General features: G+C 44.0%; 1 protein-coding gene across 1 annotated transcript in view; it reads left to right on the plus strand.

Moving 5' to 3' along the window:
• Positions 1-18,414, plus strand: part of LOC146816765 (uncharacterized) — a 132,149-nt gene that overhangs the window by 110,809 nt on the left and 2,926 nt on the right. Inside the window, exons 18-20 of the mRNA XM_085610640.1 lie at positions 2,407-2,596; positions 10,895-11,027; positions 15,747-15,843. Coding sequence (XP_085466766.1) covers positions 2,407-2,596; positions 10,895-11,027; positions 15,747-15,843 — 420 coding nt within the window. The remainder of the gene's footprint in view (positions 1-2,406; positions 2,597-10,894; positions 11,028-15,746; positions 15,844-18,414) is intronic.

Here is an 18,414-nt window from a genome sequence, read left to right on the forward strand (position 1 = left end):
TTTTGTGGGACAGCACAATAAATATGCTCTGGGAGATGTATAATCCTTCAGTTCAGTCTTGAATACAAGAATGAATTCTGTCAAGGTCTTGACCATTATTTCCATTTCTTGAATTGCACTCCCTCAAATATGTAGTCCAAATGGGGAAAATGCTATAGTTGGGGTCCTGCATAATTTGGGCCAAAATGGGGAAAATAACTAGTTTTGGGTCAACCAGGACTGAGGTCTACCTGGACTTTCTTCCTTGATTGCATGTAAAATTACCCAACGTGCATCTAGACAGCCTCCATATTCCGTGAATGGAGAGTCCTGCTTTATTTTATTTTTTTCATGGCTTCAGTACAGACAGGGGTGGGTGAGCAGTGAAATAGGTGATGGTTACCAGGTACTTTAAGTCATTGATGGTGTATTTTGTAGCATAAGGATTTGCAGAACAAGTTGAAATGAAAGCAGGTAGAAGTCCATATCCTAGGGAAGCTTAACTTGAATGATGGTTGATGTTTAATACACCTGCATGGTCACTCATAGCTCTGTCACCACTTGGAATCCATGTTTATCATGGATGCATAATAGAAGTGTAGTTCCTATTTCCCTTAGACTCTGCACATTGGAATAATATACACTGTAGTTTTTGCATTGCACCTGTGGTCAGTATGCTCCTATAGAGTACATTAAACGTAATTACTTGTGTGTGCCAGCTAACTCAGAGGTCACTAGAAACTTCTCGAATGAAAAAGGGATTAGTTTCTGATAACCGAATAAACATGACCACTTTGTTTCCCTTAGAATCGGAATGCATCTCTGAATCGTGGAGGCAATAGATAATGGTTTCACTCAATCGTGCATGCTTAGTTTCTTCAGGGTTACACAGAAATGGAAGGGCGTTTAAAAAAGAAAAGGTTTTATTGAACAGTCTTGTTTCTCGTGTAAGATGTGAGCTGTTACAATCATTAGACAGTAAGCAAGATGTGCGCACAGCGTAAGCAGTAAGAAATAATACTGCACTAGCATTTTAGCTATAACCGGTTTTCATATATACATAAATAACACAGGCTAAAAAGTGAATACTCGTCTGATGCTTCTAAATAATTCTACCCCAGTGTACCTAACCTAAGTGTAGTACAAGGTAAGAGTAGGTACTGTTGTCTATAGTATGATGTATACTAAGTTTTGTATGCCAAGAGTCCCTCTAGGTTATAGTCCGCTCCAGATGCGCAACTAGAGCCAAAATTCGGGTGGGCTGATTCTTTAAGCAATAGGCAGAGTGGAGCTGCAGGGGCTCTTAGAAGGGGTGAAACAGTAAGGCCCCATTAACATGCAAATGGTCTTTTAAAGACCTGTGAAGTGCTCGGTGCGGCTCTGTGTTCCTGGGAAGCTCTCATCCTGGGCTGCCACACATGATGCGGGGGGGACTGAAGCCCTTTGAGACCAATGGGTGTTGCGCGCCTGGTCAGCTCCATATCTTTTAGAATGAGTGAGGTGGGAATCTCTTTACGGGTCTCAAACTCTGACCCGCAAATGGAGTCAGAACACTGGAAGCTGGATTCTCTGCAAGTAGGGATGACAGCCTCTGGTCAGTGCGTCAGACCGGGATATGGTATCTTCCGAACTTGCCGTGGCGAACCGTGCAGTCAAGTTGTGCTGTGCCGTAGTTAGCCATGGTAAGGGAAGGCATATTTATACCTGGATGGTGTTTAGGAATGCTAGCATTGACGTAAAGTCGGGCAGAGGAAGACCTCCTGGATGAACCCCTAAGGAACAGCAGTTCATACAGAATAGTTGAGTTCTTGGAGAAATCAATCCTAGCTAGGGAAAGTCCCGATGGCCTAAGGGTCTGGTTTCTAAGAACTCGTTGTGATGTGGGATGGACGGATGTAGGTGACCATGCCTGTATTTGGGACTGGGATTCTTTGCCTAAATAAGGGCAATGCAAATTGTGCCTATATAAGGACATGATTCATGGAAACCTACGTACGGGTATCTAAATCGAAAACACAACTGAAGGTAATCTAAATGTATATCTTCCTCCATCACCCTGGTTTTTTCTTTCCAGTACCTCCCCGGTCTCCCCTGCCCACCCACCCACAAATTTCACTCCACATCCTCCTCCTGTCTTAGTTCAAAACTTAAATAGAAAGCTTGTGCTTTGAAGCACTGGGTAAGTTAAACATGTGCTTCTTTAAGAACTTGCTACATAAAGTGAACTGCTTGTTTAGTTTGTGTTTCTTTGATTTGATTTTTCTGTGACACCAGAAACTCTGCCCTTTGGAATAAGTTGTAGCATGTGAAAGTTACCGTAAAAGCATTGGTTTCATTTACACAGGGTACGATATTTATTATCTTATGCAGTAAGTTTATATTAATTTGAAAGCCCTCTGCTTAATTACTATTTTGTCTCCAATTTAGATCTGTCCTACTCTGACTTCTACAGTAATCAGGAGTATCCGGTTGTGAAATACTTGCAGGAGCCACTGTATTTTGAAGTTGAACTTCAGTATACTCAAGATCCACAGCTAGAGCTCTTTCTGGATAATTGCTGGGCTACACCTTCCAGTGACCGACGCAGCACTCCACAGTGGGATATAGTGGTCAACAGGTATGCATGATTCTGTTAATACGAACTCCGCACTATGTGATGCACCATATGATGTTGGAATGGTATTGTGTAATTTCCTGCAGCTCTTTAAAAAAGTTTCCTATGTCCCTGTATGACTGATTGTTTAGGAAAACTCCTTTGTGACTTCTCAGTTATACTTTATGTTGATGTACAACATTACGTAACTAAACATATGTACTAGTGCATCCCTTGCTTCAATGATGTCCAAGGCTGCAAGGCACTGAAAGTTTGCTTCTGCAGCAAGAATTCTTTTGGGAGCATGGTATATGTGCACTACAGGCTCTGCCTGTACCCATGGCCATCTCAATGGGCAATTACATTTCCTAGCTGTGGAAAGTAGATCTTCAGAAGGTCTAACCTAGCATTTGCTTCCCAAATTTCTCTTAACTGAAAATACAAGATGTTATAATTTGGTTCTCAGTACGTGAAGTAGCATGGTAGTTTGAGGAGTATAAAATCATATACATTTTGCCCCTGGTCTATGATAGACTGTTCAGTCTGGTTAAATACAAAGCAACCAGTTTTGCTTCAGATCTTCTGAATGCTTGCTCTGTTTTGCAGCATTTTAAAGTGTATTCTGTGATGCATCGATAACTGGCAACTACAAAATGAGATTAAATTAAGGTTGTTTCCAGAAATACATGTTTTATAAATCCTGGGGGGGGGGGGGGGGGTCAGCACATTGGCCTGGGTGCTGAAATATCTACTGTTTGACATGGAGGGAAAGTAAGCACCAAACTGCATGACACACCAGGTATAAGAACACATGGAGAGAAATATTGCCATTCAGCGGGAAATGGTATAGTCAAAGCTCTGTTTTTAATATAAAATCGGGGCCTTCGGTGGTCATATCACTGAAAATACATGATTTGTGAAATATTGTCTACGGGTGCTTGTGGAAGATTATTTCTATGGACTGGAATCTAGAGAATGCGAAAGGGATTCTGGTATTTTACTGACCTCTGCTGGGTATTTTCGATCAAGACCATTAAATAGAGGCAGTTGAACAGAAAATAAAAGTCCCTAAGCGGAAGCAGTCCAGTCCTAGGGCTGATCTCCAGAGCCCACAAAGTACCTACACATGTATATACAAGAGGTCTTGAATGCTCGACCTAAAAAACCTGGGACCATTTCTCAACAGAGCTGCATTTGTCACAAGATGGTACCAGCAGGGTTTAAATCTGAAGCCTCTTGCATAGAGGCTGTTTCTGCCCAGCTTTCTAGTGGACCTTGCTTCTTGCTCACATGGGTATTTGGACTAACGGCAGCAGCATGGGTAGGCCACTTGGAACTGGGCAGTTGCAGAGATCTAGAAGCTTCTGTTCCAATAGCTCAAACAGGTCAGCCAACTTGGGGTCCCTTCTGGGGACCTATGTTCCAGGTTAGCAGGTCCAGTCTTTGGTCAGGTTCTCCAGACAATGGGGCAGACCTTCTGATCCACACAGGTCCAGGAGTGTTCGAGAGGTCTGTGGTGTCCTCATTTATGCCAAGTGCCAGCCTGTAGGTTGGAAACATGTCTTTAGAAAATATTCAACCCCTAACCCAGTTTTGGTCTGTTCCTCCTCTCCCACTGGGTTTGGTGCCAGGCTGACTGGAGAGATAAAGGACAGGCAACCCCAGTAGTGAACTGCATCTGCCAGTGACTGGTTAAGCGTCATTTGAAGTTGGGAAGTGTATGTGTCTGGGTACATCAACAGACCACCCTGTTCAGGGGAGGAACACTTCACTGCCTGGGAACTATACAGCACACAACACTCCAGGGAAGCAGTGAGGTGGCACTGGCAGAAAGGGACATTTGGCTTAAGCAGGAAAATAAACTTATTTCCAAAACCTGATATAAATCTGACTTTACAATTAAGTTGGATTTTCATTAGTAAAAATGAATCCTTGAATCTTTTTTTTTTTTTTTTTTTTTTTCTCGCTATTCCCAAACTGAAGTAATTTAATGCTGTTCTAAAGTAACTCTGTGCTTTCCTGTGGGAGAGCCAACTTTGCCACAGTAAAAAATTGCTTTGGAGTTTTGGACATCATTCACTGCCGGGGACATGTAAAACGTACATTATGTCCTACCTTTTACATATCATGCACTCAGCCCTATGAGCTTTTAGGGCCTACATTAGGGGTCATATTTAGGCATTAAAAGAAGCCTTGGCGCTGACAAAAGGTTTATTTTGCCAGGTTTAAATGGCAGTTTAAAACTAAAACATGGCTCCAGGCCAGCCCATGCAGTCCATGTGTAAAGTGCTATTTTAGTGTTTAGCACAATGAGTGCTGCAGCGGCCATTGGTACCAATTAATTTACAGGCCCTAGGTACATGTAGTACCATATACTAAGGACTTATAAGTAAATTAAATCTGCCAATCGTGTATAGACCAGCACTTTATGGCTGATTAGCAGGAGTAAAGTACAGGGTTCCATGGCCAAGCAACAGGAGGCAAAAAAATATGGGAAAATACCAAGTAAACCATGGTTATTACAGTAAGATTATAGTTTGGGGGGGGGGGGGGTGGCGCTGAACGGAGTTAAGTGAACAAAGTTATTATTGTCCTGTAACATGTCATGAGTGATGTATTATCGGAGGTCGTAAGCAGAGCATGGTGGGAGTGCAAGTAAGTTCACTGAACTGTAACTGCTGAATTTAAGTGGATGTTTTGGGGTTTTTTAAAGAATTCATTTAACTCCTTTCAGCTCCGAATTAGGTTATTTTAACCTTCCTCTAATTTTTTGTGAACTTATTTAAAAAAAGAAAACTAGATCTTAGATTATTACCATACCGAACTATGTCACATTAACTAACTTTGTTTTTGCTGTGAACTTTTTGGGTCTTTTTGGGGGGTGGTGGAAGGTCATATGAACATGATTAAATGCAGTCTATTTAACAGTTGTGTTTTATGAATTCCTGATTTTAATTTTTTATTTTTAAGAACCTATTTAGCCAACACAAACTGCTCACAGCCTTTGGTCATTTGCAATACGTGGTTTCCACAGACCAACTCTGCTGGTGGCAACCCACATCAGCCTGGGCTCTGGTCACCATGCTGCCCTGCCTCCTGCTTGCCATCTGTTCCCCATCTGCAAGACCTGTGCCCACCTCTGCCTGCCGTGGTCAGTTTACTGTCCCCGCCATCCTCCCATCTGTTCTATGTGCATGCCACTTCCCCTCTGTGACCAACTGAGCTGCTCCTGCCAGCCTTCCCTCCATGATCCGTTTATTTCTGCCTCTGGACTTACCCCATGCCCTCTGTTCATGTGCAAGCCCTTGCCCCTCCTTCCCATGCCATCCTGCTCACTGAAGTAAGGTTGCCCGACATTCACCATCTTTACTCTGATCAGCTTTCTGCCCCCTCCGCCCTGCCCTTCATTGTCCATCTATGCCCTGCCCTGCACGGTCTGTGCTGTCACTGTCCCTCCCGTTGTCCCTCTGTGCTTAGCTTGCTGCCCCAGCCCTCCTCTTTCCTGCCCACTTTTGTCCATGCAACTAGCCCTTAGCTCCAGTCCTGGCAATCCTTTGCTGCTCCTGCCAGTCCTTTGTTTAGCTTGTTACCCCTGCCCTGCTCCCCTATGCCCTTTGTGAGTGCCCTTGCCCCCTTCCTCCTTACCCCCATGGCCCATTGAGGTGCCTCTGCTCCTCCAGCATGCTCTGCATTGTCCATTTTGCTGCCTCGGTGCTTCCGACTGCCTAACTTGGTCAGCCTGCTTCCCCTGTGTCCTATGATCCCTCCCCCCACATCTTCAATTGTTAGAGTTCATGTCCCTATCCCTTCATGCCCTCCATGGTCTTATGCTGTCACTACTCTTGCCCGGTGCTCAACTTGCTTACTCTGCCCCCTTCCACCAGGCCTTCATTGCATGGAATCCTGCCCCTGGCCCTCACTCCTGCCCTCCTAGGCTTATTGTGCGGCCACAGCCTCTCCTCTCCTGCATGGTTGCCTTGCTGCTACTGCATTCTCCCTGGTCTGTTCTGCCGCTGCTCCTCCTGCAAGTCCTGTGTGGTCTTTTGTGCTGCCACTGCCCCGCTCTCCTGCCCGGCATGCTCAGTTTGCTGCCTTTGCCCCTTCTACCTCCCCTCTGCCCTCTGTTTGAATCCATGACCCTGCTGCCTCCCTCCCCAGTGTTCTAAAGAAACTAGAGTGCTAACATTCTGTATCTGTCAAAGGTGGTATGCCTGAAGTGACCTTGATTGAATCATAACTGTAAAACTAATGGCTGATTTGGCCGAGGGCTTGTCTCCTCCCCTCGGACTCTTTAGTAACACGGATCAAAAGACTGATCTGTGTTAGCAGAAGAATAAAATTGTCTGGCAGTAACTTTGGGAGAAAATGTTGCGGCTGCCATTATAGGTTGTGGGGACTCTTCCCCAGTGCAATTAAAGGAGTGCACATGAAAGGAATAGGTGAGTTCCTGTAGAGGGTCCCATTGCAGCTCTCTTCCCTCACCATGTGGGGGTGTGCTCTGAAGAGACCCCTCCCTATGTTTAAAAAGAACATTGTGGACTTGTGGCTGAGCTCCCGGAACTGCAGACCCCTGTGAGCCCCCCTCCTTCCGCAGTTCCAAAATAGCAATGGCTGTACCGGGGCAACCTTCATGAACCAGAGCCACGGTTCTGGCACAGCTCAGTGAAGCTTACATCTGGCCATGGCCTTGGGCCTGCAGTTCCAATTTTGTAACTGCAGCACCAAAACCACTCTAAATAACTGCGGCTCCCACCTGCTGTGCACAGGCGAAGGGAGTGAAGATGTGGATAACAGCAATGCAGATCTTCAACTGCTTTTTCTGCCCAATCAAAGCTCCTGGGAAGACCCTGCTCTGTGGGAGGCATGCCGGTTTGTGATACCAAACAAGTCATACCGCGCACTCCAAACAAAACTAAGCTAATGAATTTCATTGAACAAAAAGGAAACCAGTCGCAAAACTGATTATTCAGACCTTGCTACAAGCAGTTCTGAACAGGAAACCACTGCAGATTCCAGTTAGTAACAACACAGTGAAAGCACAGACCTGGTCCTGAGGCGAACACCACAAATCGCAGAGGGTCAAACGCGTTGACCAAGCTTGTTGGGGGAAGAATATTTGCACATAAATCAGTACTAGTTAGGAAATATGGCAAAATGCCTATTCCTTTAGTATTCTATCCCACCTAGCTCACACCGGCAGGACAGTGTTTATTCATAATGAAATTTCTGCCAGGTGTTCATTTAGAATGAAGGACTGGTCTACTTTACTATTGTTTTTTCTTCTTCACATGATTATGTGATTACGCAGTTTCTTTATGTTGAAAGGTTATTGTGAAGTGTATATATGAACAAAAAAAGTTGTCCTTCAAAAAGACATGAGATGTTTATTTGGGGGAAAATAACTAAATGAAAGTGAAATAAATCACAAGGGCAATCCAACTCCAGTGTGGTTCTTATAGTGCAAATTAATATGGAGTCTAGCACCCAAACACTAATTGATACTTTAAAGGGGCTCGGTCCAGGTGGGCCTAACCCACCCACTTTTTTTATACACTTTTAGAAAGTTGGCATTTTTCTTCTGTAACCATTTGGTGCCTGCAGCCTGTTCTGTCACATGACTAGGTGTGAATGTCAGTTGGCCTTTGTATATTCCTCCCAGACAGCCACACAATAGGGACTAGGTATGCCTAAATGGCCATGATTTGGGTGGGGGGCGGGGGGTGCTAGCTCTCACTTGCACTGCAAAAGACTGACCCACACCCCTTCACACCAGCCTACTGTGCCTGCAGACAGACTGGGACCAGAGCAGGGAGGCAGGAATTTCCAGACACTTCTGGGGGTGGGCTGGCCTCCAAGCATTTCTCCCACTTCAAAGTGGGCATCCGGTATAAAAAAGGGACCCTCAGACCCACTCTTCAGTTCACTTTCTGGACTGGTGGAAGCATTTTGATGACTGCTGCCTGCTGTGTACTTCAGAAGACTGCGTTTCTGCTCCAAGAAGGACTGCTATGCTGCCCGAAGCCTCCTCTGAGGCCCCAGTGGTCTGCCCTGCTACCTGAGCCCTGCTCTTCTACTTGAACCCTGCTCTTCTACTTGAACCCAGGCTTCCAAAGAGATTCCAAGGGCTAGTTTGCTGCCCTCTTGATCAGAGCCTCATGGACTGAAAAGGCTACAACCACCTTGACCTGCCAAATGGTGCCTCTCCAGGCCTCCAGAACTTGGCACTTAGAAAATCATCTGCAAAAATGTGCTCCAAGAGGAGACCAGGACCGACCTGCTTGTTCTGTTGCCGGTTGGCCTGATTTAACTGAAGCTCCCACATTGCTCTGCACAGCAAATCCTGTTCAGTGGCTCCTTGCAGAAGGGGTATTCAGACTTGAGCCCATATGGAGCTACAGCCTGCCGCTTTGTCCCACTGGATTTTTAACCTCCAAAAAAAGGCTAAGTTAGACTGTAGAAATCTTTAACATGCGTTTGTCTAGCGGCTCACCGACATAAACTCTCACCGACATCAACTTCTCAGACACTGCCAGCTGCCTTGCCCTGCTGAGTTTTACCTTCTCAGACATTTTCTTCTAAATCTGAAGGAAAGCGGATACTGGGCTAAATCCACTCCATGCGTCAGACCCGCGTTCCATCGTGGTCAGCCATTACTTTCGACTTTGCCCCAGTCTTGTGTGACTAGAAGTCCGTGGTTAGCGCTTTGATCTTATAGGGGCAATATTTCACTTTAACCTTTAAAAATACTTAACTTCAGTTCTACTGATTGAAATTGTCATTTTGGTGTTAAATTATTCAAACTAAATTTTTTTCCTAAATTGATGGTTTTTTTTTGTTTTTTTTTTTTTCCTGTGTTCAATTTTTGCAGTTTGTACGCTGTTAACACTTTACACATTTCCTCCAAATTAAGCCGGATTGTGTTTGTGCCAAGCTACCACAGGGTTAAGCATAGGTTAATTTTGTGACGATGGCTCGCCCTAATGGGGGACACTGGCTGTTACTTGAAGGGCTCACACTCATTCAAACAACCCAGTTTCTTTCAGTATCCAACAAAGATTTGGATGTAGTGAGTTTGTCAGATATAACTGGTATGATTGCTGATCAAATGCTTTTTTGGCTATCGTTCTCAATTGCCATACATGCCCTTATTTATTTCTAGCCTAACACGGCACTTGTGGGCTAGCTGCAAAAAAACTCAAGTCTGAGCTTGCCAAGCATAGTTTACAGACTACCCATTGCTTACTATTGGTTGGAGTTATTGACACTGTAATTTGCTTATTCAATGGCGTTCCTACTCCCAGCTGGTCAATCTTGTGTCCCTCCCTTGGAGCATAGCGCCTTTCCCATCTCTTATTGGATGCAGTCTGTCCATCCATTGCTCACTTTTAGGGAACTTTTTTATCGTATTGGTTAAGCACTTGTGAGTGCATGTGTTCTCCAGCTCTTTCCTTCTCTTCCACCATGTAATTCCCCCCCCCCACCCCCACCCATTGCTCCAGGTGTTACTTTAGGTTGCTTCTCACCTTGTGTGCTTCTCTCCAACCCCTGTGTTGGTCTGTCTCACACAATGCTATTCCCCTTCTGACTTACAGTTTTTTATTTAAAAAACTGTACTTTATGCTAAACCCCACTTTTTATTTACTGGTCGAAGTGGGGCCTGCTATCTTGGGTTGGTTAAAGAAAATTAAAGCAAATGGTGCCCCACTTTGCTTGCATGCATGCATTCCAGTGCATGCATGTACATACATTGTCGGGCTTGCATGGGACAGTGGAATAATGCCTCCGCCTGCAGAGGTCTCGTCAACCCACTTTTGGTTTTTTACACACATTTGGTGGGATACCTGTAGAGCATTGCCAAAAGCAGTAGGAAAGCCAATAGGTCCCAGAGGTGAGACCTATTTGCTCTGCTAATGGTTAGTTTCTCTGTATGTTACGATGGGTGCTTGATTTGACCTTTTGTTCCATCTCCTAGGAGGCATGTGTGATTTCGGTAGTTTTCACTCCGTACCCTTCCCATGATAACTCCTCATCAGTTTGAGTTGGCGAGAGGAGGCCCATTCAACAGTGGCCTCCACATGATTGTGCAGTGGCGCGCGCGCTGCAACCTTAGCCTGGATCTAGAAGGGGGTGTGGCGTGCGGTATTTAGGTGCACGTGTGACCCTGGGCGAGATTCTGAAACGGAATGTGCAGCGTTCTTCGTTTGTTTTAGCTCCCTGGTCCAACTCCGGCCGTAACATGAACTGCAGGCATATTGGGCTGTTGCTGACTGGTCACATTATTGTTGCCTTCTCCTGTTCAGAGTGTTTTCCCTCCTTTTTAAGCTGTGAAAATGCCGCCGATGATTACAAAACTGTCTTCCACCCAGTTGCTGTGGATTCGAGAGTGCGTATTCCGAGCCACTTTAAGAGATTTCAAATGAAGATGTTTACCTTCAGGCAAATCCCACAGGGCACGGTGAGTTTCGCTGGACTAAGATTGTTTTTTTTATTTGTTCAAAAAAAATTGCATGGGGAAGTTAACCTGGCCCGGAGGGCGCACAATACAGCATCCATGGCATTGTGAAGACCTCTTGTAATAAAGCTGCTTCCAATGTGCTGTTCTTTAAGGTCTGGTATGTTTTGCCTCTTGTTCACCAGTTGGGGATATTTTTGAAGTGTGCCACTGCATCCAAAAGGTATTCCGTAGAGGATAGATGCTACATCATTCAGTTCTCCATTTATTAACATTCACCTATACAAGACTGAGGTTACCCTATCGTAATGCAAGCTGTATCATAAATTGAGCAAACCAGATTTGTGAAATAAATTTCAATGTATAGAGGAAGGGTGCTCATCACCACTTTGTCCCGCTTCCATATCGCAGTCCTTCCTGAAATAGTCAACTGTGCTAGCCTTTGGAAAATTAATGAAACGTTCTAGCCCTCCATTGGCCAAAGGGCCTAAATTCCTGACCTCTCCCTGGAGTGGTCTGTCCCGTTGGATGCTGCTCTAACGGGTGAAGCTCAGTGGACTAATGCGTCTGTTCCATGAGTGTGTTTGACCTCTTGGTAACCGGTTTGTATTCTGGCGAGTCCACTTAGACCTTCATTATTCTGATGTTTAAAATGAGTACCATTGAGTTGAAAAAAGCATGTTATTGCAGCGCCAACCAAAGATGAACGTGCCCCTTAAATATATACCTGATCTTGGGTGCTTTACAACTTATGATTGACTTGGATGTCTAGAGGGATTCTGAATCTTCTGTTCTTTTTTTGGTTGACTCTAGAAACCGATCTGGTTTGTTCTTTATCGGTCTAACTATAGCCTTTGGAGTGCTTAGTCCAAATAGATTGTTTTCTACAATCTGGGGAGGGAGTGTGAGTCATCTTTGTTTTTCGATATAGAAGATAAGACGTGCTGTTCTGATTCAATTTCCCCCACCTACTTTACTTTTTCTAGTACCCTTTCTTTCCGGGGGGAGGGGAGAGTAGTTTCAATGTTACAACTTTAACTTTGTTGGGAATGGCGCTTTTGCTGCACAAGTTTAGCACACGCACACTTTCTCTCATTGGACGTCTGCTACAGTTGAATATTTCACACTTTCGGATTGACTCTTTGCTGTTCTTTGCCTCACAGAGGTCATGGTCCCTGGTTGCTCAAGTCATTTGTATTTCATCCATTTTCTCTGATCACGATTTTTATCACAAAGCCTTTATGCAAATTATTTTGTTCGGCTTCTTTCTACACTGATGCATGTTCCGTGATCTCTCTGGTGTTGGAATGTAAGCTGAGGAGGACCTCATTGTACGAACTGTTAGCGTGGCAAGCGTTTGTACATGAGGCGGATCCTCTCCAGGGATGTAACTCCTCTCCAGGGATGTAACAAAGGCCCCTGAATAGCGGGGGGGGGGGGGGGGGAGGGGGCTAAATATGTGCGATATGGGGGTACCAGTGGACCCTCTTCAAATGCTGGAGGGTCCCATTTGTTTGCCTCAGATCCCCTCATGACATCTGAGCAGGTTTCAGACTAGCCTTTGTTTGAATGGAGACCGGTTTGATTACTGGGGTTTCTTCGAATTCCCTCTGACCACAGGGTCATCAAATAGATTTGACTTGGTTCACCACAATAAGATACTTTTTTGTAGCTGTCTTCTGTTATGTTTCCCTGCTTTAGAGAAACCGACTCTTGGCTCTGATTTGAAAGTACCAGGTTTGCAAGAGAACTGTGAATTACACTTGAGGGGCTGTTTAGAAAGTGAACTTTCACTAGTCCGTAATGTACACCGGTAAATTTACTCCTGCTCTTTTGAGTAACTTTACTACTGTAGCTATTCACAGATGAGTAGACTTGGATGTCTCCACACCCTGTTAAAGGGGATGGATCCAAATGTGAGTGCAAGTTACTACTGCCAACTAGTAGTTAGTCTTGAACCACACACATGGTCCCCCACTGATACTGCAACAAGCTCCCATAGGAAATAATGGAGGTTAGGGACTGAAATCGAACTCCATAGGAATTAATGTAGATTTATTCAAAAAGGTTAAATATTAATAAGTATAATTGTGTTACTGCATATCTACCCCTACTATATAAACTATAAAATATTTTAACATCCTTTGGATTTCAGATTAAAGATAATTATATTTTGGTAATAAATTAATGCTGTCCACTTAATGTTAGGATTGAAAAATATTTAATAGGAATCTATTAATTTAAAATTGGGGAAATGTTAATTTAATTAAACCTTTCTTTCAAAATTGTTATGGTGCAGTGTTTTTCTTTATTTAAAAATGTATAAAATTGGGTTACAATAGTATTTAACAAATTACTAACTTTTTCCAAGTTTGATAAGCTTTTTTGTTTTTTGTTTTCCCTTTAACGAATTGAGATTTTTGCCCATACTGCAGAGTCTCCCAATAGAGTATAGGAAAAAGTACAAAAGGTATTTAACTTGAAAAAGATTGTAAATGTTTAGATATTGCTAACTTTATTTTAAATAGAACAAATAATGCTTTAACACTAGCTTGATTTGGAATTCAGTCTTTAAATACTACATTAAAATTATTTTTCTGAAGTTTAAATTAACTTAAACCCCCCCCCCCCCACCTAAAGTAAAAAATAAATGTCCTTATGCATCAATTAAAAGTATTGTATAGATTTAAATAAAAGTAATTTAATCTTTAATGTTTAAATCCAAATTTTAAATGGCTTGTTTATAATTTAAAAAAAATGTAGACTAATTTATATTTGTAAGTATTAAATTTAGCACTATTTCATATGGATTTTTATTTTTTAATGTTGGCAGATGTGGTATTAGGAAGGTACACTTGATTTAATTTCGTGCGGGTTATGAGTGATAAGTTTGTGTATGGCAGTTAAGCCGAACCTTGTGGCGTGCCTTTTCATTTTTCTTTTTTCCTTCATATAACATGTTCTATGTTAATATTACAACATTTGGGGTTCATGTTAATTAAAAATGCTGTCTAACTGTTCTAGTGATGGTCTGCAGTGGGGCAGGCTGGGTGCTAGTTTCTTCATTGCGGTATTAAGCAGATTGTCACGTTATTGTGAAAAGGGAGTAAGCAAAGGATTGTGCAATTGGAGTAAGTACTCCTTATTTTTAAAGTAAGTTTGAGTATCCACCTTTAGCCCAAGAAAAGTGATCTCGCTGGTGTACTTTTGAGGCTAGGGAGTAATACTAATTGATCACATCCAGTAGTTGAATGAATTATGAGACTTGGTTGATAAATGGTTATGGGATATGGATTCCCATAGTGTACCAAGTGGGGAACATTTGTACCTTTTTACTCTTCAGTTCTGGTTTGTGGTTAGTCTGTGTTTTGTGGCTCTTTACAAAGAACCATGATGGGCCGTATTCCGTGGCCTTGCTTTTCTCCGGCTCAATGTGATAAAGGTTCTATGTCTGGTCTGGAGTATTTTGTGGTTTGTTTTCTAGAGGTTGTTAGATCTAGACCTCTTCCGAAGAACTGTGAATCATGCATCTGGGTGGGGTATAGTGAAGAGTAGGTTTTACTTGTAACTTAAGCTGAGAATAATTGGAATAAATCCAACCTACAGCGAAACAGATGATGCCGCTGGAATTTAGTATGCAACAATAAAACTAATATGTGAAGAGGTTGTGCACATTTGTTGGTTTCCCGGTGTGGACCACTCAACCTTGTCAACCTTTGCTACATACCGATGGTTTCCCGCTTCATGCTTGTCCATAGTCGGTTTAGGACTCTCTGGTGTGTTGCTTTCTTTCATCTAGCAATGTAGGCCTTCTATCGAGACCAAGTATTCAACACTGTTAGTTCCTGGAGCTTGTTTTGGGGGATTCTTTGACCTGGTATTCCTTCCTGGTGGGCTTGGTGCCAGGACACCTCCTGGCTTTTTGTGTTCAGCTTATGGCCGAAACTAACAGTAAATTGCTTGCTATTTTTTCATGGCTCTTGTTGTGAGTCCTGGTGAATGACCACCAGCCAATTCTGTATGGTTCTCTAACGTAGCCTTTTACGTTCACTTGGTCTGTTCAGGTTACTCGTGGTCTGTGTAGGCTAAGTTCTCCTATCTGGTCAGTGGCCCGCGGGGCTGTAATCCCTTTTTTATTGCAGAGATGGCATGGGAGACGCTATTCAGGCCAGGTGCCATATTTTACACGTTTTGCTTTCATTCTTGCTTGCACAGTCCCTGCAGCTTCCCCTTGCCTTCACTTGCTCTTACTGTTTATCTCTTGTGTGTGCTCTCATTGTCACTCTTTAGCTCTGTCTAAAGTAACGGGCTATGAGAGTGACGGTGCCAGTGTAAGTCGTTCATGCTGTTGAATGACATCTCTGCTCAACATGCAATGTTCTTGTATTCAGATTGAGCTACACCCCACATAGGGCCCTGCAAGCAAAAAACCTAGTACATAATGCACCAAGAAGTCAACCCTAAATAAATGACAGTTCATTAAATTCGTGGGGAGGTTAGAATGGATGCCTCTCCTTCCTGATGCCTACTGGAGTCTTGCTACACTCCTTGATGGCCGCAGGGGCTGGTATTGGATATCCAGCCAGCATAGCCGTTGCGTTGATGTGCTTTCTGCATTGTTCAATTGGCTGTTCTTCCATTTTGTAAACCTTTTGCACGGTACGCTAATGTGACTTGGTCTTGGGTTTAAGTTGCATTTTGTGCCTCCTTTCCTCCTCCCAGATCTACTTTCACTGCAGCGTGGTGATCTGCAGCTCCAACCTCCCATTGGCTGACCAGCTCTGCTCGCGGCGCTGCATCCCGGATAAACAAAGGCTAGGTGAGTGCTGGAATTTCATCCCCTTCAAACTGTCTGCCTGTGATCCTCCCTGCAGCTTATCGTGGAAGAATGTTCTGCACCCCGTGCTTTAAACAGTCTCCAGGGCACCTTTTGCAGTTGCAGAAATATTTATAAATGAATAACAGCAACTCAGCAGGCCGTCTCCGCCCATGCACCCAGGATTTGGAACAACCTCTATTGATCGTAACTGCCCCAATCTTGCACCGATTTGGGAAAGGTGAGGACGCCTCTAAAGAATACTACACCATGACCTGGTAACATTACACTTGTGCTGTCAGATCCCAGCTACCACTTCAGGGCTTTGTCTTTGCCTTCGACCTTGCGCACCTCAGTCTTTTAAGGACCGTTTTCTATATAGGGCCCATTGTGTGAGTTTGAGTCAAGGTGTAGCTTTAAAAAAGTGCATCTAGTGCCTGCTGGGATAGCGCGCCCCATTCATGAATGCACTGACCCAAGGGTAGCTGCCAACATGTGTGGCCTGGAGGAAGCGCATTCAGTGAACTACAGATTGTCTGTTTATAAGCCCGTCCGACATCTTCTGTGTAGGCAGCGGCTATATGCATTTTAAAGTGGGCACAAAAACCCCATCCAGGTGGGCGTAGTGAGTTAAAGTACCTTCCTGCGGGTGGTGGGGGGGGGCTGTCTGTGTTCCATGGGTCCACCCTGTTCCCTCCCCTCCTGAGGGCTACGGGGGAGAAGGGTGGGGGCACACATTCTGCCTCCTAAGAGCCTGTTGGCCTCAATAGTGCGTGGCTGCATAGGCAAAGTTATTTCTTCATTTGCATGGGGTCATGCCCCTTGAAAATGAGGAACTCTCTAAAGACTGCGCTGGTGCTACGTGTCCCTGTGCTATCAATATCATAGACGAAGCGTTTGCAGCCCCTTCTGTAATATCAAAGCGCCCCTGGTGCACTCTATCTAATGCAGACTCGGGAAGCTTCATGCTATACAAAGATCTACAGTGCTTATTCCCTGAGTGCATTTGAAATGGAGTCCTAGTTTGTTGGGACTTGGAGCTGTATGTAAGTCTTTCCATGCATTCACAAGGGTGCCTGTGCAATGCCACTTCGCTTCTGGTGCAGATCACGTGCCTAAAATCCCGTCAAGGCCATCTCGGCCTGCCATTTTGGGGTGCTAAATTGAGTGCAATTTAATAGTTTATGACCAGCACCTGTTATTTGCAGCAGTTTAAAGCTGAAGACGTGTGGTAATGAACACTATCGAAAATACGTTGTAGGCCTTTTAGGCTGTGAAGCGAATACCCTCAGTTATCTGGAGAAGAGCTTTGGTTTGTCCGCGGAGCGCCTTCGCCCCATAAAGGTTACTTGTAAATCACATTTTATATAGCGCTCACTACCCCGACGAGGCGTGTGTTGGCATTTAGAATGTCCTTGCTGCGGAGCCCTGTTCAGAATATCGGATAATCCAAGAAACGAAGTGCACACGTGGATAAATAAAGTGGGCACATATTAAAGCTTGGCCTGCAAGGTTACTGGATGGGCAGATGCTATCCGGAATGGAGTACCCGCACTTCTTTCATTCGAAAGGGAGAGTGCCTGCACTGCTTTACACTTCAAGTACTGATGGCAAATTGCCTCAACGATGTGTTTGTTTAATCCAGGGCGCTGCTGGATTGAAGCCAACCCTCATTTTTAGAGTTAACCTGAAACTGAGTTTGGTGTGTGGCCTGCTTTATCACTTAGATTCACCCACGTAAAGCAGTTGCCGCCTTATAAATCCAGATTTAACGCACATAAATGCTTGCACGTCAGACTGCTAGCTAGGCACGTGCTCGTTCCCTTTCATGGCTGGTGCTGGCTGGAGACCTGATTTTGATAGCAAGGCTTCAGTAGACATATAAACATTGGGCACTAGATGGCACCAGAACATTTAGTATAATAATGGTAACATTTTAAGTTCTGACTTGTTTATACAAAGGGCTGCACTCTCGCCACATCAACAGCGTGCGTCAATTTATTAAGCCACTTTGTAGAGGTCTTTTAAAGAGACCCTAATTTGCTGGCGCGAGTTAAAAGTTGTACTTGGGTGGTTTTTTTTTGGGGGGGGGGGGGGGGATACTTCTGCAATCGCCCTACAAAATATGTATCCAGACTAGTGTACTGTGAGGGGAAAACCAGTTAAAGTGCCTGCATATGCGAGGACGCCGCTGCACCTTTTTAGCATCGTTGACCGTGGGCACAAGTGTTTTCCATCGATGTCCTCTTTACCACTTTTTTTTGTGGCAAGTGGTAAACTGAGGCAGAAACGGGCGGCACTTTTCAATGGACATCATTCACTATTTGTTCATTCATTACTTATTTACATAAATCCCACAATAGTTTGCGTCTTACGTGACAAACTTTCCATTTAAAAATTACCCGAACCTACACCATGTTTAAATCCGGTCATTGTCACTGCATTCTTAAAATTCTTGAGTTTAATTCACTCAGTGTAGTTTAGTCATTGGTAACCCACAAGTGCGTCTCGTTTTAAAATGTTCATTTAAATATTCAGCTTAATACACCTTTGTGTCCTGTGGCGATAAGTCTT

Source organism: Triturus cristatus, chromosome 6 (genome assembly GCF_964204655.1).
Source record: "Triturus cristatus chromosome 6, aTriCri1.1, whole genome shotgun sequence".
Lineage (NCBI taxonomy): Eukaryota > Metazoa > Chordata > Amphibia > Caudata > Salamandridae > Triturus > Triturus cristatus.